The sequence below is a fragment of the Folsomia candida genome, unplaced genomic scaffold, assembly GCF_002217175.1.
Source record: "Folsomia candida strain VU population unplaced genomic scaffold, ASM221717v1 Fcan01_Sc072, whole genome shotgun sequence".
In the NCBI taxonomy this organism is placed as follows: domain Eukaryota; kingdom Metazoa; phylum Arthropoda; class Collembola; order Entomobryomorpha; family Isotomidae; genus Folsomia; species Folsomia candida.
The window spans coordinates 9884-24403 of record NW_019091264.1 but is presented as its reverse complement, the minus strand read 5'-3'; the positions used below and the strand labels follow the sequence as shown (position 1 = coordinate 24403).

The 14520-nt window shown below is 38.8% G+C and overlaps 2 protein-coding genes across 3 annotated transcripts in view; both read right to left on the bottom strand.

Moving 5' to 3' along the window:
- Positions 1 to 2172, bottom strand: part of LOC110862840 (titin) — a 77444-nt gene extending 75272 nt beyond the window's left edge. For both annotated transcript variants that reach the window (XM_035845882.1, XM_035845883.1), the window contains exon 1: positions 960 to 2172. The gene's annotated coding sequence lies outside the window, so the exon portion shown is untranslated. The remainder of the gene's footprint in view (positions 1 to 959) is intronic.
- An 8521-nt stretch (positions 2173 to 10693) lies between these two features.
- Positions 10694 to 11439, bottom strand: LOC110862839 (putative defense protein 3). Its single transcript, XM_022112046.2, has 2 exons — positions 10901 to 11439; positions 10694 to 10834 (listed from the first exon to the last, which is right to left on the bottom strand). Exons 1-2 carry the CDS (start codon positions 11422 to 11424, stop codon positions 10765 to 10767), a joined length of 594 nt encoding a protein of 197 aa, XP_021967738.2. The 5' UTR covers positions 11425 to 11439; the 3' UTR covers positions 10694 to 10764.
- Positions 11440 to 14520: the final 3081 nt, after the last annotated feature.

Genomic DNA, 14520 nt, shown 5'->3' with positions numbered 1-14520 from the left:
TTAGTTTTGGAACCAACTTACACTATCAAAAGAATTTTGCCAATTCGTTCCCAAAATTCCTCAACTTTTCTTACAATCACTAACATGCTTGGCTCCGTTTCAGAGGGAAATATGAGTAATTTTTTCACACTTTGTGTCAGCATTTTCGTTTACTCTTTATACATTTTTGTTGTTTATTTAATATGTACTTGGAGAGAGAAAGCAATTAAAATTTGGCCGCTGCTTTCATAACGTAATTAGTCACGTAATAAAAAACTTTATATATTATTCCTCCACTTCTTCTTGGTGTAATCAGTACTGACTGACGTAATGCAAGTGGTGGTGGTGAAAAGGTGGAATTTTACACCAAAAAATTTATGAATGACGTGATGAGCATACGTGATATGAGGAGAGGCGGTTAAAAATAGGTTATGACTAATTTCGAAGGAAAATTAAAGAAAGAATAAGAAATTTTATTATTCATAATTAACTCCATAATTTCCATTTGGATGCATTTACCCAGTAATTATTTAGCAATTAATGCACCCATGAGGACAATCCTGGCTAAAAATAGGCAAATCTATGATATAAAGTGCAACAGAAATTCCATTGCATACATACAAAATTCCATTTAAGTAGCTTTCACTCCGCTTCTTTTAGACTTTGCAACTTTAAATTTGATGCATTCTCCATCATGTCGACAGATCAAGGACTACTTGAATAGGATAGCAACCACTAAATTGCCTCACTTTACCCCCGCCCACCCAATTCGTCTTCTCCTCCTCCCCTTAAAATAACCAGACCTTGGATTTCTTTCTCTTATGTACATGCTTACTTACGTGGTCCGTCAAGTCAACACTGGGCATAAGACATCCCTTCACAAGTATGAGTGACGGACATACGCAGAGAAAAAATCCGATGCACATACATACATTTCTTGCCCAGAATACTTTACTTTCTCCACTCGAGTTTCGTCTTACCTTGCTTCTTCCCCGAGTTGTCCGAAGGTTAATAAATTTCCAGGAATTGGAATTCCCCAAGCTGCCTTGGTCTTGTGAACTGTTTTCAGGCAAGTTTTAAACTTAAAGTCTAACAAGGAAAAATTAAATTAGGTTTCAAATACGTCTTTTATTTGTTTAGTTTTGAGTTTTGGGGTTTAAACTTTTGTAATTTTTCTTCCTTTGTATCACCCTCTCGACTAGGAGTTTAGAGAGAGTAGACGTCCTTATTATTCGGCTATCACTATCCAACACACACCACTAAGAAAACCACAGAAACAGGCTGACTATCTCTGCTCGAGAGGAAAAACTATTCAATTTTATAGGAACAAATACGTTCCTACTTCTTGTTCTTTGCGTTCTCCTTTATGCAGAGGAAGGAGAAAGTAGCTTTTCCATTTCAAGAGGGGAAGAGAAGAAGAACGATACTAACCGATGGGAAAAGTTCAGAGTTTTCTGTGTGTACACTCGCAGCGTGAAATGTCTCAACTTTTTTTCACAAGTTTGTGACTCAAGCAATTATTGCAAAATTAATAGAGCGCATTTACATACGTATGCCGAATGAGTAAGAGGTGTGTGATGGTAGGTATGGATGATTTTTTTACAGGCTTGATTAGCCCTTTGCCTGGATGAAAGTCATTCTCGTGGAGAAATTGTTCCACAAAAAATTGTTTACTTGACACAAAAATCACACAATTGGTTCACACTCGAGATCAAACAGGGTTGTTTTTCAGACCTGTTTTGCCCTCGTAATTTCCACTTGGTTAAACAAACAAGGTTGAAAAGTTAATAGTTTCTCGCTTAATCAGCAGTTATGTAGGAGCAGATCAAAAAGAAGGAAAATACGTGTATGAAACAACAACATTTATCAGTTTTCTCAGGAAAGTATGTCCGTTATTAAACACGAAACCGCTGGAGTGTTAAGAGAGCGAAACAGAGATCAGTAAGTACGTCGTAGGTAAATTGTTTTTTGGGAGTTTGAGAAATTGTGAAATTTTCAGGATGCCGTAATGTAACTTTGAGGAAGAAGATTTCGCTGGAAAGAAAACCGCAAGGTTGTTGCCGTCTAATGAAGAAAGTGAAGTTTTGTAGCTGGTTGGCGTTGTGTAAAGTAATGTAGTCGAGGTGGTGGTGGATAAGTTGAGATTGGCGAGTGGACGAGAGCGTGCTCTGTTGTGGTCCGTTTGCTCGGAGAACTTTCACCCAACTGACGCATTGTTGCAAACGGGGCAAAGGTTTATACTCGTTCTGGTTTGGTTTGTTTTCCATCCAAGCCTTGCATTTCGGCTTGATAGGAGTCTTTGCTTTGAAGAATTTTGAAATTGCTTCGAAATTTTGATAGGTCACGTTTTTAATTTATGGAGAAAATCAAAGATATCCAGATTACGTAAGAACACGGCACAATCTGCTCGAGTGAAGGAACGGATTAGGAATTAGCATGGTCCGTCTCGTTATCCCGTCATGTGGTTAATACGAATTTCCGTCGAATTGCGATCCCTGCAAATCACGAATTTCTAAAGAGCCTCCAGCCAAATTCAGTTACATAGATCGTAGTCCCCCACGTGCAAAATTGTATGTAAAGCATTGTCTCACTGGGTAGGAACAATTATGCATTTGGAATGTTGGTTATGGTATTCAATTGGACAAGTTTGTATGTGTTACAAGCAGTAATTTATGTATTTGAGTGATGGCGTGATGACGCAGGAAATTTATCCGCTTAACGTTTATCCCGCATTGTAAACAACTTGTCAATTATGCTTCAAAATTTTGATGTGCTACAATTATTCGCAAGTGCATATCTATCAAATCAAGGATTTAACAGGTGATCCATATATTTACATGGAATTGCCAGTTGCAGATTATTTGCTGAATGTCTGGCCGAGTTGAAAGGTGGAATTCAGACTTAAACTATGGGTATGAAGTTGAAGACACTGCCATTACAATTCGCAAACATGGGAAATTATTGGGTTCGAAACTGCATTGTTTTATTCTACTTATTACTTATGTAACTTTAAAGCTGGCAATAGGGAGACTCGATTACATGCAAAATCCAAATCTGACCCATTAATTTGGCATGCTATGTATCACTCCCACACGGATATGTAAAATTTAGTGTCGATTAATTCATATAATAAAGTATCACTCGCTTCTTCCGCTTCCTTTGCAAGATAGTCGAGAAAGCGATAAGTATGTAATTCGGCGCCTTTCTCTTCCTCCACTAATGCAAAATCATCCTCTTATTTTTATGCCATTACTTGAGCCAAAGTTACACAGATATCAAATTTGGACAATGCGAATCCTGCAGAATTGCGAAATTACAAGCAAACTCGGAAATCATCTAGCCAACCGAATGTTTTCTGTTTACTTGTTTTCTCCCCCATTCATCGTACTTATTCCTTGTTATTTTCACAATTTGAAAATTGTACGTTTCTAAAATAAAAGAGTAGAAAACAAATAAATAAAAACAACCAGGTACATAGTAGCAAAATCAAACAGTTTACTAACCCCTTCAAAAAAATTCGCAAGTTCAACACTTTTTATCCCTGAACAGAAAGAAAAAATGTTGCAAAAATATCGCGAAATCTATAGTGTACCAAGTAAAGTAAATGTTTTGGTTGAACGAGTCCCTCCATTGTTGATTCTTGCCTGTCCCGAGATCAACCCGAATTGGACGTGAGTCTGAGCTTTATTTTATTCGAAGTGACGTATTTCATCGAAATTTGAGAAATTTAGAACATTGTCAGCAGCTCAAGTAAAGAGAAAGTGCTACATCGAATTTCATTCCATTTTCTACACTTGCTTGATGTTGGTTGTTGCCCTTCCCATTCTGGTCTAGTTTCCTCCTCTCCTCCTTGTTGTTCTATCCGAGAGGAGAGAGAAAGCAGCGAAATGAAATTCACTACCAAATAAAGGAACACGATTTACTACCATTTCGATACGCTTGGCTGCATTAGTAACAAAAGGTGCGGTAATAGTACGAGTGATGGCTGGTGTGTTGTAGGGAAAGTGGTCCGCTCTGATGAATTCAAACGCACAATAAAATTTTGAACAACAAACACAAACACCTACCGACGAGAATTTTGAAATTATCAAGTGAATTATGAATCCAGTCGTGAATTACATTATGGTGAAAGTTGAGTATGTAGAAGTAAATAAAGGGGAGAGTCTTTCTTTCTTTGTAACAAAATGTTAGAGCTGATCCGATTACGGAAACCGATTTCACTTTTACTCACTCTCCCCCACCCAAGTTTTCTACAAGTATGTAATATTATTTATTATAAAGTTGAGAGTCTCCTCTCCATTTACAAGAATGCAATTAATGCATCATCGCATGTATCATGAACCGCTGGAGCGAGCAGCAGAGAGGAAACCACAGCCAGCACACAAATTTTATCATTATTAATTTTAAATGAAATATACTGCGCTCGAGTTTTAGAGGTCACTTTTTATTTTCAAGGAGGAAGGAAGAATTTCCCAATTTATTGAAATTTGGCCTAGCCCGTCAGTCAGAGAGAGAGATGATTTTATTTCATTTTATACTTCACGTCGATCCATCCAGTTGCTCTCGGCTCATCTGGACTCGACTTGCTTTCACCCACTCCACAATCACGATGTAGATCAATTTTGTTTGTGTGTGCAGTTGTAGTTGTTGTGCTAAATGCTGCTGCTGCTTCCTTTCATACATAAGTAGTCGTCGTGGTGAGTAGCATGGTCGAGAAGCTGCAGTGCACTACATCAGAATGCCAAGTTTGTGAAGAGGTCTTCTCCTTCCTCCAGTGTTCACGCTTATTGCACAGTTGAGCACCCCGCTACAATTCCTGGATGATGATGAAAGGCTGAAAACCGGAATGGGTCATGATGATGGAGAGATTTCAAACTATTTAACATCGAGCCGGACCAAGGAGTGATTGCAGACAACAGACTCTCGTAACCTTGGACTGGACAGCTTTCACCACACCGACCGACATCAATACTTGACCAGTAAACTAAACCAAACTTAAGACACTCTTCTCCGTTTAGTGGAGTCTATTTTCGAGATAAAACCTAAATAATGAATCCTGGTTAACAGCTAGGTCACGTCGAGAGCAAAGTGAGTGGTGGTGGCCTGCTCTTTACATTACATGGTTTTTTCTTCTCTCCCTCTATTTAGAGAAAGATTGTAGGAATTTTCAATAAGAAACGGTAACCCAATTCCTCCCAAGAAAGAAATGACGTGAGCTGGATGGACGTAAATATTTATTTATTAAATACAAATCAAATCAATCCACCCACACGTAATTAATTGTATGAGGAGAGAAAGGAGTTATTTTGCTAATTGGATTCGTCCCTGTCTCTTTGTGCTCTTTAATTTCTCGTGTTTTTTGAGGAGGCGGAGAAAGTGAAAAGTTTCCCTTGCACGAGTCAACAACAAGAGGTATCACGTATCCTGTTTTTTTGCTTAAATAGAATGCGCGATTTACGTAACCTTTTCTTACTTCTGGGAGTGTCGACGCCTGGGTCGAGGTCAGTCGGTAGGAGGATTTCTCTTTTAAAACGAAATTGAATGGAATCGTATCTCAAATTGATTCCAGTTTAATGTATGCACTCCTTTCTTGTAAATTTGAAAAATCACGTCTTCAATGGAAATAAATGCATTGAAATGTCGATTTTCAAAAGGAAACGGAGTGGGAATCTCTCTCTTGAAGGTGTTATGTGAAATGGGTCGCGAAATGGAGGATTTCACTGCAAATCCAGTCCATACTTTTTGAAGTGCAGGGAGTGAAAGCTGGGTGTACTACATAGTGAAAGGATTGACGGATTTCCGTCCTTCTTCTTCTCGCTTCGAATAGTTTGCACTACATAAATTTAAGGATGCATACTTTACCGGGTCGAGTTGCAAGTTGGTTTTGGTCCGTTTTGACGGTGGCCAGAGAGCAAAGCAGTTCAGAAATGTGAGGTTGCACTCCTTTGAGATCAAGTGAAAGCGGGTTCCCTTACGGACCGGGGGAAGATTGAGTCCCAACTTTATTGTGTCGTGCTACATACAATATTTTGCAATTCGAATAAAGTGCATATTTTGTAGGGCAAAAAATGGGACACTTTTGACTCGACATTCCAGCTACCTAATTATTCGTGTGGCTCAATCCTTGTAACAGGTTGATATTTAGGTTGTTGGAGTTTGTTACATAACAAAATTTTAATTGCTTTCACTTCCGGTTATATTTTAGAGTTAATTATTATTTTGTATCCGAAGTACACAAGAAATAAATTATGGAGGACGTATTTGGTTGTTTCGCAATTATGTCCACATGCCCCTTTGGATTGGAAATGGACCAAATAAATTCATTACTTTGCGCAATGGAGTGGAAATATCAGTATCTGTCTGGTAGCTTCTTTATTGGTGGACATTTTCAGGCGGCCAAAATTATAAAGCCATCCACCACCCATACCCATTAATTGTGTCGTTTCGTTATTGAACCACACAGCCAAATATCGTGTATTCCCTACTTGCTTCCTTCACACTTGACTGGACTGAATCCTCCAGTGAAATTGACCTAGCTCAACTACGCACAACAAACCGATAAATTTTAACAGGCCGTGATGAATACGACGCAACTACTGGAATACACTTACGTAATAACACGATTTAGAAATAAGATTCTCAACTAGAAAGTAAATACAGAGTTGAACGTGCTGCGTGTTAACGAACCCACCCAAATTCCTTTAGACACCCGCAAGTAAGTATTTTACAGTTGTATGTAAATGCATACCCACAAATTGGAGAAAGATTGGAATGAATACGTAGATTTAGACCCTGTTAGTGTTCGAGTGTATTTTACGTTGGTCTGGAATGATTGGAAATAACAAGACAAAAATATTTATGTAAGTCAAATACTCGTACAAATTAAAGTTATGTAAAGAGATAAGTTTGTTATGGTTTTGTGAATTTGGTGTAAAATTCAATCACGCAAAAGGCAAGTTGTGGTTCAAATTCCATGACTAAATAAACGGTGAAGCTGGGTCATACCGTTAGGCTGAAGAAGTTGGCGTGTTTCAGCTTCCAACGTATGTACATAGGAACACGTAGTTTGCCTGACACTTTCTCCCACCAGAGACAGCCTGTCCCTTAGTGGGTGTCGTTTGTAACGGGTAATTCGACTTCTCCTGTACAATTAAAATTAACAAACCCTCACCAACCAACCCGCAAAACTGTACGTACATCTTCTCTCCGAGAAAGTTTAAGATTTCAAGTTTTCCTCGTTCTCTGTGACTAAATTAAATGGGTGTAGTTTACTGTACGCACATAATAGCCCTCCTGCTTTTGTAACTTTCACCGGAAGTGAAATCGGGGAAAATGTTAATTTCCTTCTTTTGTTTCGCTTCACTTTTGGGCAAAATTTGTGCTGAAATGTGTTATGCTAAGTTACAAAAGTATATAACAACCTTCAACCATAACTGAATATTTGCATGAAGGCTCCTTATTATTATTTCGTAAGAAAGGGGGGACGTTTCACCTTCGGTGGGTGATTGATTTGGGATTTCTGAGTGAATATAAAGCCAGGAATTATGTAGTATCGACATCATGGCCATGTTTTTGGCTGGTGGAATGCAACATGTCCACATTTCAAGGAGGGAGTTGAAGTGTCAGAATGCAGGTAGTCATGTAAGAGGGTCGTTCACTTATTAAGCTGCAGATCGCGTGTGCATATTCCCACGTCTGCTTTCCGTCTCCGTGGGGAATGATGGAGAGAGAAAGTGGGCGGTCAAGAAGAATTCGACTCCTTTACTTTTCCTTTTCTTTGTTCTGGCTTGACTGAACTGCACCCTGAATTTATTTCGTTGGCTGCAAAAGCGGTCGAGACTGACCTCAATTTCAAATGTACCAATCAATTTATTTCATTGCAATACATGCAACCAGACAGGGAAAATTGGGGGATTTTAGAGGAAAATTAAATATGGGACGGTAAGTTCGTGAAAATTCAGGAAAAAATAACGTAATTTCAGAAATCTTGAAATGAAGTGCAATAAAGTAACAGGCACCCAAGGACCGATGATCTTAGAAAAAAATAATTTCATAAAAATAATACATTTCCATCAGTGGTTTCCAACAGTAGCAAAATTTGGCACACTTTAAACTAATTGACTTTCCAGTCACACCATTTTGCAAATATTACAATCCACCATATAAACAGTCTGGATCTTTACTTATGTTACTGCCGAGATACATATTTTCTCCTCAAAATGTATCCCATTGTTGTAATATGTATTTCTTCGCATAAAGTAGCGAATTTCGCAAATTTCTATTTATTCCCGTACAATGGAATATAGATACGAGACAACCCAGTTATTAGGCGGAGGAGAGTTTAGCCTTAAATTTAGGAGAAGTGACAGAGGGAAAAGGAGGAAGAATACGAGATCCATAAATCCTATTAGTCCTCGTCCAACTTGTCTTTGGCATTAGTTCTCGTCCTCCTCCTCTTCGTAATAAGTAAGCTCTTTAGTCAACTTCAACTTTCTCTCGTGCCCCCGCTCCACCATTTCCTCTCCTTGTCTGCCTTACACTCGGTGAAGTGAGTGATATAAGATAAGAAGAACGACTTGTTACCATTGTTATGTATTAAATGAAAACTAAAACCAAGAGGTCTTCCTCCTCCACTATACGAATTAGTTATCGTGTGCTTAATAATGAACCTACCCATCCATCCATGCTTATACGTACGGAGTTCTACTGCACGCTTAATTTTTCGCCTTCATTCCACTTAAACTTATTAACTCTTTGGATGGAATTTTGAAATCGGATACGAACGGCGATATCTTTGTCAATTTCGTTATAAAGACAATGGCGAGAGAAGGGTATTAAAATTGGCTTCAGCAAGGTCTTGATTATCTCAAGAAATCCGGGATGAATGTAGAGTGGAAAATCCTTCACCCCAATTACGAGGAAGAAAGCACTTACTTTATTTGGTCTTTTAACTGCCTGGAATTTTTAGTATAATTAAATTTAATTAGGTTAATATGCATATAGGTCTGCACTGGAGAACATGTACCATTCCCAGCAGTAAAATCCAAGCAAGTCGGAAAATGTCATCATTATGAAGAATTGTGTGACTTTTAGTTACTGTCAACCATTTTATTTTACTGGGTCGGCCGAATAAAGTCACTCACTCCGAGTAATTTATCATATTGCAAATTTCACCCGAAAATTAATTCCTTTCCCGTAAATCGCGTGTAAATAGTGGCTGGCGTATGAAGAACGGAAGTTGTAACTTTGTCGGCATGTATTGTAAAGAAAAGAAGAATGCAAACTTATAAGCGCCATGGAACGAAGTGGAGCAAATTTTCAAACCAAGATTTGCCCAGCTATTCGTACATAAATGCATATTCAGAGAGCAAAAGACGAGTAACTTTCTTCTTCTTAAAGGGACCTCACATTCAGACAAGATTTTCCAAATTGAACTAAACTAATCCTGTCATCATCATGTTTCGTGACGTGACATTTAGTCACTTCTTGTTCGCATTGTTTCCTAAATTTGTTAACCAAGTCGTTCGTTACTGAGTTGGGACTATCTATCCATCAGAGGGATGACCCGACTTTGTGAAAATATGGTTGTCACTGTCAATTATTAAACGTGTCAAAAGTTCAGTGCAAATTTATTTAGGGCGCATTTATTGTTCTTCGAGGGTGACAGGAAGCTAAGTATTTCTAGCCTTGACTTGATTGATTTGCTTGCATTGAGGGGGTGCACAAAAGTACGGAATTTCGAGGAAAATATGTATCACGTTCTGTTATGATGACGTTCTACATTTCGATTATTTATTTATCTATTTACATGTCTGCCTACGGTGTACGAAATTACTTTTATTTATCCGGGATGCACATGATCTTCACGCTTTCCTGCCATTTTCCTTCAACCCACAACGCACGAGTCAACATGTTTAGAATTTAACCTTTCGAAAGAGTTTAAATTTCACGGTGAGCGAGCCGATTACATAATAAGTACCTAAAACAAGTTCAACAAGTCAATTCAATTTTGGACGGGTTATAAAGAAACAAAATGTGTTCCGGACTTTAATTTATCTATCCTGCTCCCACTCCTTGTCCGATTGACGCAAATAAGTCGAAATTCTACATAAAAATGCGATACAATTTAATTCCCCTGAAAAAAAAACATGTACCCTTTCACCTCCATCCTCCTCTCCATTTTAACAATTGTAAAAAAGAACCAATTTATTTTTAAACGATCGCGTAATACAAAAAATAATAGTCACCAACGTCTCCCTCCTCCATAAAAAAACTGAATCTACGGCGTCCCCCATCACGTGATTAAGTGTGACTACATACACGTGTACATACATGAAAAAGGCCCTTATTGCTAAACTAACGTTATCAGGGGAGAAAAAAAAAGATTTCAGAAGCGCATATGGGAAAGTATTTTATTCGAGTATCACCATTATAGGCAGGAACATGTATAATTTTGGTGATTTGAATGCATAGAAAGAAATTCTTGTTCTCAGCCTTGTGCAGGATGTTGGTTTAGTCGGAGAACAAATTGGCTCCATTTCCGGTACAGGCAAATCCACGCACCGATACGAAGCTACGTTTTTATTGAGGTCTTCCTACCTACACACACGGCTACTTTTCCAGTTGGATTGGATCGAACAGGTTCTGCATACCTAAACTGAACGTGGAAGTGAAATAAGATCAAAGGCTGACAGTTTTACACAGTTTTTTTTTATAGAATTCTAATTTTAATAGGAGTCAAGGCATGCAAATCAGTAGAATTTTATAATAAAATTGATTCAATCGTTATTGCACATCGATACTGTCCGCGACCTGTGCAACCCAGTATATTTTGAATGACTGAACAGTCGTTACTCTGAAAAAGAGATCAAAATCAAAGATATTATCATGTCATAATTATTTTCAAAAATTCAAAACTTACAAAATTTGATATTTTCCCTTTTCCTGGGGGGCAGTCCAGGTCACGCTGATGGAGTTCTTGACATCGTTGTTCGTATGCGTGATCGAGGCATGGTCATGGTGACACGTTATCGTTTTTGAGTCCGGCCCACCACTCGTAAATATTCCGTGGGGGGTTGTGTCCCCTGTCCCGCTGTGCTTCCGCCCTTGGGCGAGAAAACCTTTCAATCCTGGCTTACCGGAAATCGTGAGCTTTATTTTCTCCCCAGGCTTAACACTCGTCGTGTCCAAGGCGAGTTTATATGGCGACGGGGACGTTTGAGCAGGGTGTCCATGGCCAGGCATCAACGTGGCGCAGGTACCGTTGGGGGCGCCTGTGGGGAAAGAGGCGACCTTGGTGATGGGGTTAAAAGAGATGAGGACGAGGAATGTGAGACAGGACGATGTCAAGGATGACGATAATTTGGCCATGGTTTCTGTGAATGACGACGTTTTCCCAGGATGGGTGACGATGAATGACTTCACCGCTGATATTGGTAGTACCATATGCGGTCATGCTTACTTTACTACACGTGCCAATTATTTTCGCAATTTCCAACCACAATGGAAAACAATGCCGATAAAAAAGCTATTATTTAGTAATTGATTGTTATTCAAAATCTATTGTAGTCTTCGATTTTGTGAATGACTTGAACAAAATGAATAGCGATTTTTAACCTTCTCAGAATTAAACAATTGTATCAAATTATGTATTACAATTATTATCAAACGACGCTACTTTATTATTTTAATGGGTTCGCGTATTAATTTAGAGATGAAAATAGAAATCAAGAAAGAAAGAACCGACAGTACGTGACAAGACGCAATGAGAAAAAGAAAACCCAGCTTTTGCACACTACGTTTCTGTGGTTTGGTTTGGTTTTATGCTCTAATTGCCAAAAGTGAGTTATGGACATGGATAAAATAAATTACAGTGTGACCGTGATTCTTTCGGGGCATGCATGCGTCGTCGTCTTACACTTACTTTCAGGAGGGGAGCTTGCGAGGTTGATAATAACAGATCTCGATGCCCTTTGGATATGTGGTAGGGTCTCATGAGTGTACTAAAACCCTGAAGTGGTTTGACTCCATGGCCACATTTGCGCCCGCCACACCCACTCAAAAATGTCCAAAAAACGCTTTCACTCCAGTTTTCACTCACTCAAATCCACGTCAAAAATCCAATTTTACTCGGATTTTGAAATTTCTTTCATCATTACACTCCCAGATAGTTGCTTTCTTCAATCCAATATCAAACCCAATTTTTTTAGTATTTTTAAAATTTGAAATTCTGAATGAGGATTGTTGTAGTAATCAACAACTCAAATTACGCCTGCGAAATAATCATCAGCAAAATTGAGTTTGATATGGAATTGAAGAAAGCAACTATCTGGGAGCGTAATGATGAAAGAAATTTCAAAATCCGAGTAAAATTGGATTTCTGGCGTGGATTTGAGTGAGTGAAAACTGGAGTGAAAGCGTTTTTTGGGCATTTTTGAGTGGGTGTGGCGGGCGCAAATGTGGCCATGGAGTCAAACCACTTCAGGGTTTTAGTACACTCATGAGACCCTATCACATATCCAAAGGGCATCGAGATCTGTTATTATCAACCTCGCAAGCTCCCCTCCTCAGTTGGTTTTGCACTAAAAAACTTCAGGGTTGCTGAGAATCTCACAATGTGAACCAATTTCATGTTAAAGTATGACGCCAAAATGTAATGAAACCCTCAAAATAGATGCTTTTACACTTATTTTTAAAAGAAGCAATCGAGCCACACCTCGTCGCACAAATTTGATTTCTTCTGCTGCAACAAGCCAAAAATATGCTTCACGATCCGTATTTCAAATCGAATAATCGAAAAAGCTGACCAAATTATTACGACATTTTTAGACTGCTCAATCCATTCCGCAACTTATTTTGTGGTCTAGTTCGGCTGGATGGTTCAGTTCAAGGCCATTGACGACGTCACGATTGATTTCTTCCGCACCCCCTCCACACTGCACTTTGCTTTCTGCTTGAACATCGAGCCAATATTGTCAAGACTCGTTACGTTTTCTTGCCTCTTGCTGCACAAAGTACACAAAAAGGGTGTTTTTTTCTGACGTCGTGGAGTTTGTCCTGACCCATCGTCTCCCTTTTGAAACGAGATTGGACGTCGAGTGAGAGAAATTGCATTCGAATCTGGCCTGATTTCTTGGCAGAATCTCAATTCATTCAGATTTCTGTACTCACTCAACTCCTTCCTCTTCCACATTGGCCAAGTCGGTCGAAAAAGAAGCCAAAATCGAGTAATGTGGCTGAAAAGACCACTTTGTAGTCAAATACGATTCTCTACCCGTATACATGGTAAGTGGGTAAAGATAATAATTATTTGATGGAAAGGTTAGTAGAGCAAAAAATTAGATGAACATGTCCAAAATGCAGATCCATCCAACCATCCAACACATGCCCGGGTAGAGGTCAGAAACCTTTAAATCGCCCGATACCGTCGTTACATTTCTATGGTACGTATACACACCCTCATGTCAACGCAGGCCTTCTTGCTGAGGTCGGCTGGAATGCAGGTCTCTTTAAATAATGTAATGAAGTGAACAAGCATAATGGACAATAACACGGTGTGATGCGATACCGCAGCAGTACGTACGAGGTACGACCTCCATCTCATGTGGTATCAGTAGTAAAGCCACCACGCCATGAAATGTAAAGTCTCTCCGTCTCTCCCTCTCTTCCAGACATCAAAAGTGGAACAGTTTGTTTTTCGAATGTATGCACATAACATAACGCCACCAAGCTCAAGTTGAAGGAGAGAGAAAGCCAAGCAAGGCAGAAGGCAAAGTCATTCATGAATGTATAAATAATTTGGATTTTGGTATTAGAATTGAGCTCATGAAACCAAATCCGAAATATTTTATTCATGAATTTACAACAACAACAAGTATATGTACTAGAAAACTAGAAAACCAAACATGAAATGAAACAAAATGGGGTAAATATATAGATGTGTTTCTTATTGTTACGACCGTGTGGTGGGATATGGGCGGCATGAATGTGATCATGGACCCACTGCAAGGACGGGAAGAGTCTGGTTTTTGCAATGGTTTCCTGAATTATATGGGGGAAATTTTTATCTCATTATTTCAAAAGTTTGGTATGGTCTAGACGAGCTGGTTATGCAATGTAATATTTGCATTTCTTTCGTCTTGTGCTTTTTACTTGGCAATTAAAAATGTTAGGACGACTGGACTGGACAAAAATATATATCGTTGCGTAACACCTCCTCATCCGTTATTCGTCGTAGAACAAGTTTTTGTGTACTTGAAAATTTATACCCTCATTCCTTCCTCTTTCCTCTTTCATAGACACCAGAAATCAGATATGACGAGCATGTTATCTTTTACAGTTATTTTTCTCGAGGAATACTTCTTTGAAATAATTCGTGGCCCTTTCGCAACAAGGGAAGTAGGGGTTCCAGTCCCGGGATTTTTCGGGATTTAATTCCCGGGAATTCCCGGGATTTGAATGACTGAAATCCCGGAATTTCGGGATTTTTCAATTTGTCATTCAGAAGTGAAATTACTTGTAATTTACTATTTTAATAGCAGT

What these genes read in the sequence shown, in the direction of transcription:
- LOC110862839 (XM_022112046.2), bottom strand. Translation starts at nt 11,424, where the DNA reads ATGGTACTACCAATATCAGCGGTGAAGTCATTCATCGTCACCCATCCT. An exon ending in AAGGGAAAATATCAAATTTT is followed by an intron (nt 10,835 to 10,900) that starts GTAAGTTTTGAA and finishes TCTCTTTTTCAG; the next exon opens with AGTAACGACTGTTCAGTCAT.